This window comes from Engraulis encrasicolus, unplaced genomic scaffold (genome assembly GCF_034702125.1).
Source record: "Engraulis encrasicolus isolate BLACKSEA-1 unplaced genomic scaffold, IST_EnEncr_1.0 scaffold_244_np1212, whole genome shotgun sequence".
NCBI classification, from domain to species: Eukaryota; Metazoa; Chordata; class Actinopteri; order Clupeiformes; family Engraulidae; genus Engraulis; species Engraulis encrasicolus.
This window is the reverse complement of record NW_026945528.1, coordinates 55,001-62,500: the sequence shown is the minus strand read 5'-3', so window position 1 is coordinate 62,500 and position 7,500 is coordinate 55,001. Positions and strand designations below refer to the sequence as shown.

The 7,500-nt window shown below is 44.0% G+C and overlaps 1 protein-coding gene across 1 annotated transcript in view; it reads left to right on the top strand.

Annotated features, from left to right (window-relative positions):
• The window catches only part of LOC134442736 (dehydrogenase/reductase SDR family member on chromosome X-like), a gene marked incomplete at its 5' end in the record, with an annotated part of 9,424 nt that overhangs the window by 130 nt on the left and 1,794 nt on the right, over window positions 1-7,500 (top strand). The window contains 5 exons of the mRNA XM_063192767.1: window positions 165-233; window positions 510-611; window positions 3,172-3,304; window positions 3,640-3,714; window positions 5,080-5,287. Coding sequence (XP_063048837.1) covers window positions 165-233; window positions 510-611; window positions 3,172-3,304; window positions 3,640-3,714; window positions 5,080-5,287 — 587 coding nt within the window. The remainder of the gene's footprint in view (window positions 1-164; window positions 234-509; window positions 612-3,171; window positions 3,305-3,639; window positions 3,715-5,079; window positions 5,288-7,500) is intronic.

The following is a 7,500-nucleotide window of genomic DNA, read 5'->3' as shown; positions in this document are numbered from 1 at the left end:
ATTATTATTATCATTATTATTATTATTGTTGTTAGTACTATTAATCTGGGCACATTGTACATTGTATTATTATATTATTATATTATTACTTTTAAGGATTCAGCTAGATGTGTGTGTGTGTGTGTGTGTTTGTGGAGAGTGACTTGTTGTTGTGTTCTCCACAGCTGGGAACGTTGAGCAGGAGGGACTGAACGCCGTGGTCCAGATCCGCAAGGAGACCAAACATGGCAAAGGTGTGTGTGAGTTTGCGTCTATGTGTGTGTGTGTGTGCGTGTGTGCGTGTGTGTGTGTGTGTGTGTGTGTGTGTGTGTGTGTGTGTGTGTGTGTGTATGTGTGTGTGTGTGTGTGTGTGCATGCGGGCGTTCCAATGGCATTCGTGTTTCTGGACCTGTCCCCTCTCCACTCTATCATAGTAATGATTATTGTGTGCGTGTGCGTGTGCGTGTGCGTGTGCGTGTGCGTGTGCGTGTGTGTGTGTGTGTGTGTGTGTGTGTGTGTGTGTTCTCTAGTGGAGTTCCTCTTTCTGGATCTCTCCTCTCTGCGCTCGGTGCGTCAGTTTGCCCAGAAGTTCAAATCCACCGGCCTCCCTCTCCACGTGCTGGTCAACAACGGTGGGTCACACACACACACACACACACACACACACACACACACACACACACACACACACACACACACACACACACACACACACACACACACACACACACACACATTCAGGCAGGGTGGATTCAACACGGTGGATTCAACACGGTGCGGTCCACACCCACGCACACGCACTGTGGATTCAACACACACTAACTACAGTGCCCTCCATAATTATTGGCACCCCTGGTTGAGATGTGTTTTTTAGCTTCCAATTATTTTATTTTTTTTCTAAATAATATGGGACCTTAATGGAAAAAAAAGAGAAAAATCCAACCTTCGATACAAGTGCATTTATTCAGTGGGGAAAAAATCCCACATAAAGAAATAATTATTTGACATCAAATAATGTGTGTCACAATTATTAGCACCCCTGGTGTTAATATTTTGTACAACCCCCTTTTGCCAGCAAAACAGCACCTAATCTTCTCCTATAATGTTTCACAAGATGGGAAAAGACAGAAAGAGGGATCTTTAGCCATTCCTCTTTGCAGAATCTCTCTAAATCATCCAGAGACATGGGTCCTCTCCTCTGTACTCTCCTCTTCAGCTCACCCCACAGGTTCTCAATGGGGTTGAGGTCAGGGGACTGAGATGGCCATGGGAGGAGCTTGATTTTGTGTCTGGTGAACCATTTCTGTGTAGATTTGGCCATATGTTTAGGGTCATTGTCTTGCTGAAAGACCCAGTGACGACCCATCTTCAGCTTTCGGGCAGAGGGCAACAGATTTTGATTTAAAATGTCCTGGTATTTCAAAGCATTAATGATGCCATGCACCCTAACAAGGTCCCCAGGGCCTTTGGAAGCGAAACAGCCCCACAGCATCACTGACCCACCCCCATACTTCACAGTGGGTATGAGGTGCTTTTCAGCATGCGCATCTTTCGTGGCACGCCAGACCCACTTAGAGTGTTTGTTGCCAAAAAGCTCAATCTTGGTCTCATCTGACCAAAGCACACGGTCCCAGTTGAAGCCCCAACACCGCTTGGCGAACTCCAGACGTTTGCGTTTATGATTGTGAGTGAGGAAAGGTTTTCTCCGTGCATGCCTCCCAAACAGCTTGTTGGCCTGTAGACAGCGTCTGATGGTTGATTTGGAGACTTTGTGACCCCAGGATGCTACCATTTGTTGTAATTCTGTAACAGTGAGCTTTGGAGATCTTTTGATTTCTCTTACCATCCTCCTCACTGTGCGTGATGGCAAAATAAACTTGGGTCCTCGTCCAGGCTTGTTTACCACTGTTCCAGTTGTTTTGAACTTGTTAATTATTCCTCTCACAGTGGATATGGGCAGCTGCAGTTGAGTGGCAATCTTCTTGTAACCTCTGCCTGACCTGTGAAGGTCGACGCACATCTGCCTCACTTGTATGCAATGTTCATTTGTCTTTCCCATGTTTAAGAGTGGATAAGAGAAATGGCCTCGGTGTCACGTCATATTTATGACCCAGGGAAACAGGAAGTGATGAATTACTAATTAAATGTTCCTACATACTCTGGTAAACTTTGTAAACTACTGTAGAAATGACAGAAATGCTTCAATTATATTTATTTCCTGGGAATTGTTAAGGGTGCCAATAATTGTGGAACAGGTGATTTAATGAAAAATAATTATTTTTCAGTCAGGGATTTTTTTTATATTCTTACAATTCATTTGAGTTGAAGGCTACATTTTCCTACAATTTTCAGTGTGACAGTATTCTTCTGCAATAAACACTGAATTTATTTTAAGGCTTTTAACACATCTCAACCGGGGTGCCAATAATTATGGAGGGCACTGTATGTGCATGTCTGTGCTATCTGGGGGCTATAATGTGCTATACCAGAAGGCCTCTGTATAAAAAGGGCAGCCATGTTAGGGAGGTGGTCTTAATGATCAGAGGATGCCCTTGAGCAAGGAACCTAACCCCACATTGCTCCATGGACTGTAACCAATACCCTAAATAAGTAAGTCACTTTGAAAGTGTCAGCTAAGTGTTATGTAATGTAATGTAAAAAAGTAAGAAGGCTTCTTTAAACACAACTCCGCAGCTCTGGAGTATGCAAAACAACTGCAAAAACACTGGCAAAATATTGTTCAATATCTGCCATAGTAGGCAGTTAGTCCATCTGGAGAAAATAACTGTATGATCCCCTACTCTGCTGTGATTTCCAGCAATATTTGCATCTGTGTATCTTTTAATGGGCTGCGATCCAAATAAAAGTACTAAAATGTGTGTGTGTGTGTGTGTGTGTGTGTGTGTGTGTGTGTGTGTGTGTGTGTGTGTGTGTGTGTGTGTGTGTAGCGGGTGTGATGTTGGTTCCAGAGCGGCGTACTGCAGACGGCTTTGAGCTGCAGTTCTTACTAAAGTGTGTGTGTGTGTGTGTGTGTGTGTGTGTGTGTGTGTGTGTGTGTGTGTGTGTGTGTGTGTGTGTGTGTGTGTAGCGGGTGTGATGTTGGTTCCAGAGCGGCGTACTGCAGACGGCTTTGAGCTGCAGTTCTTACTAAAGTGTGTGTGTGTGTGTGTGTGTGTGTGTGTGTGTGTGTAGCGGGTGTGATGTTGGTTCCAGAGCGGCGTACTGCAGACGGCTTTGAGTTACAGTTCGGCCTCAACTTCCTGGGTCATTTCCTGTTAACCCATTTGCTGCTGGACACAATCAAGCGCTCCGGCCGACACGACAGGTAGGGTCGCATAGTGATGAGGTCATCAACCACAACAGGTACAGTCGCATAGTGATGATGTCATCAGCCACGATAGGAGGGGTCGATTTGATTCGATACACTTTACAGGTGAAAAGTATTTTATTTTAGAAACATTGTTACTACAATCAGTATTATTATTACTGCATGAGCAAAATAAAAGGCCTCACAAAATGAGTGCCATAATAACAAAAAAACGATTAATCGAGAAACAACAATTAATCAATTCTGTTCTGGGCAGATCGATTAATTGAATTGCCGGCTGCTGGAACGATGCATTGATTTAAATTGATTATTGTTTACACCCCTCTTGACAGGCACAGTCGAATAGTCACCATGTCATCAGCTACGCACTACGGAGCACGCCTCAACATCAACGATCTGCAGAGCAGGTGAGGAACACCTGGACACACACACATACACACACACACACCTGGATGAAAACCTACAGGTCCCTGTAGGTTCCTACAGATCATCAAACAGATCATGTAATACTCGGTTAAATCAGGGATCTGTTTTTATTCTGTTACTTTTCGTACTGTGTGTGTGCATGCATGTGTGTCTCTCCAGGTCGTGCTATAGTTTCCATGGTGCGTACTCCCAGTCTAAACTGGCCTTAGTGATGTGTGTGTGTGTGTGTGTGTGTGTGTGTGTGTGTGTGTGTGTGTGTGTGTGTGTGTGTGTGTGTTTCCTGTGTGTGTGTCTACAGGTCGTAGAGTAGAGTAACTTTATTGATCCCCAGGTGGAAATTCAGGAATCTGGGTCGTGTTATAGTTCACATGGTGCGTACTCCCAGTCTAAGTTGGCGCTGGTCATGTTTACCTGTGTGTGTGTGTGTGTGTGTGTGTGTGTGTGTGTGTGTGTGTGTGTGTGTGTGTGTGTGTGTGTGTGTGTGTGTGTGTGTGTGTGTGTGTGTCTACAGGTCATGTTATAGTTCCCACAGTGCGTACTCCCAGTCTAAGTTGGCGCTGGTGATGTTCACCCGTGTGTGTGTGTGTGTGTGTGTGTGTGTGTGTGTGTGTGTGTGTGTGTGTGTGTGTGTGTGTGTGTGTATCTCCCTACAGGTCGTGTTATAGTTCCCATGGTGCGTACTCCCAGTCTAAACTGGCTTTGGTGATGTTCACCATTGTGCGTGTGTGTATCTCTCTGCAGGTCGTGTTATAGTTCCCATGGTGCGTACTCCCAGTCCAAGTTGGCGCTGGTCATGTTCACCTGTGTGTGTGTGTGTGTGTGTGTGTGTGTGTGTGTGTGTGTGTGTGTGTGTGTGTGTGTGTGTGTGTGTGTGTGTGTGTGTGTGTGTGTGTATCTCTCTACAGGTCGTGTTATAGTTCGCATGGTGCGTACTCCCAGTCCAAGTTGGCGCTGGTCATGTTCACCTGTGTGTGTGTGTGTGTGTGTGTGTGTGTGTGTGTGTGTGTGTGTGTGTGTGTGTGTGTGTGTGTGTGTGTGTGTGGTGTGTGTGTGTGTGTGTGTGTGTGTGTGTGTGTGTGTGTATCTCTCTGCAGGTCGTGTTATAGTTCCCATGGTGCGTACTCCCAGTCTAAGTTGGCGCTGGTGATGTTCACCTGTGTGTGTGTGTGTGTGTGTGTGTGTGTGTGTGTGTGTGTGTGTGTGTGTGTGTGTGTGTGTGTATCTCTCTACAGGTCGTGTTATAGTTCGCATGGTGCGTACTCCCAGTCCAAGTTGGCGCTGGTCATGTTCACCTGTGTGTGTGTGTGTGTGTGTGTGTGTGTGTGTGTGTGTGTATCTCTCTACAGGTCGTGTTATAGTTCGCATGGTGCGTACTCCCAGTCTAAGTTGGCGTTGGTCATGTTCACCTACTTCCTGCACGAGCAGCTGCTGGCGGGGGGGTTTCCTGTCAGCACCAACGCCGTCGACCCCGGAATGGTGGACACACAGCTCTACGAGAACCTCTGTAGCCCCGCCCAGAAACTCAAGAAACCAGCTGCCAAACTACTGTTTAGGGTATAGCACACACACACACACACACACACACACACAAGGGACGTCCCGATCCGATCACGTGATCGGAAATCGGCCACGATCACGTGGTGTGCGACTCGATCGGAATCGGGTGTACCTCCCCGATCAGGACTCGGATAAATACATTCACATAATTTTTAAAATTAACATGTTATAGCCTATCTATCGCAATGCAGTGGCACAGAGTGGAAAGCCTCTTGACTTCACAATAGAAACATCCACAGGAACAACATTACATTGCCAACTGAAAGGCATTGGAACACTGTAATGCACATCAGCTGATGACACTTCAGCAGCTCTTCTCTCCCTCTCTCCCCCTCTCCACGTTAACGCAAGCAACGGACCTCGGTCTTCATTCTGACCAATTTAAATGAAATGAACACGACTTAAGCAAATATGACAGAGAAAGTAGGCTATAGTCAAGGTGACTTACACGTTGGGCTACTGTAGTGTATATCCACGTGAGGATTCCGGACGGCAAAATGCGACATTGACTATCCAACAGATTAATGATCACTGCGCCATAGCCTGTTCTAATTAATTTGCAACCAGTTGAACTCTGATGCAATGACAAGGACTCTGATGGAAGTTAACATTGATGTTTACTGAACCTTCCGACAATATGCAGGTGAAAACAACAAAAATAGACTGTAGCCTAGTGTTTTAACAGACTCAACAATCTTGTGCATACATCTAAAAAAACGATCTTTTTAAACTATTTGTTATCTTAACTTTCAACTTCTAACATAACTTAATCCTATCACTTGTTAACATAAGAATCAATTTAGCTTCTGACTTTCCTTCTAGTGCTTGTTTTTACAGATAATTACGGACAGTTTCAAGATAGGAACAGCAAGGGAGCCGTCGTAGCAACGGTTTCTAAGCACAAGTTGCAGGAAGCGTATCAAAATAAAAGCTCAATTCGTTCTCGGTGTGTCATTATCTAAAATGGTCATTTTGCACTGACCCAATAGTCTCACTGCCTACAGAAGTGTAACCGTTTTGTTTTGACACTGCAAATGTGTTATTTTGTCTGCTTAAAAGGTAGGCCTTTTGTATTTTAATTTTAATTTGTATTTTAAACAAAAAAATAATAAATTATAATAAAAGTATCGGATCGGGACTCGGTATCGGCAGATTCACAAAATCAATGACTCGGACTCGGACTCCAGGGCAAAAAATGCTGATCGGGACATCCCTATCCCACACTGAAGATATCCATTGCCAAACTGGTCAAGTCAGCTTTTATTGTCACTTTCTTCATATGCACAAGACATACAAGGGAAATTAAATTACGTTTTCTCTCTATACCATGCCAGGACAGACATATACAAGACTGACATTTACAGACTGACATTAAGTGCAAGACAGGACAGGTAACAGTGATGGACTGGTAACAATAAGTGGTCAATAATAAATACAGTACAAATGAACATCTAACATTTAACATTCAACATTTAACATTGAACATAGAACAGAAGATAAGATAAATATAGAATGTAGACATTACACTAATAGAATAATAACAGTGACAGTAGCAAATATTAGTAAAAGTATAATAAAAAGTACTACTCTTCAATCATACATTCATGAGTGTATGCAGATACAAACATACGATGCAGTGTACAGCACAAGCAAATACACACATACTTGCAGGCAGGAATATCCACACACACACACACACACACAAGAAGACTTGAGAAAATCATTATATTCACAAAATAGATCTATTTCTAAATTCATATTTGTATTCAAGCACACCGACACACTCAGTTACTGCAGCCAATGAAACGAATCAGTTAAGCAGCAATTTCCTTGGTCATCTGCAGCTCATTATTATGCAAGATGAAAAGATGGTAATAGCTGATATTGGTAGAATTGGTGTGTGTGTGTGTGTGTGTGTGTGTGTGTGTGTGTGTGTGTGTGTGTGTGTGTGTGTGTGTGTGTGAACCGGATATAAATAGCTCATCCTTGACAGTTGTTTCAACTTGCATTTCATTACAACAAACTCAGATCTCGCTCTCTCCCTCCCTCTCTCTCTCGCGCGCGCTCTTCCCTACATCTCTCTCTCGCTCTCTCTCTCTTCGCTACATCTCTCTCCCTTTCTTCCCCCAATTCTCTCTATCTCTCTCTCTCTCTCTCTCTCTCTCTCTCCCCTACCTCTGTCTCTCCTTTCTCTCTTTTCAACATTCTGA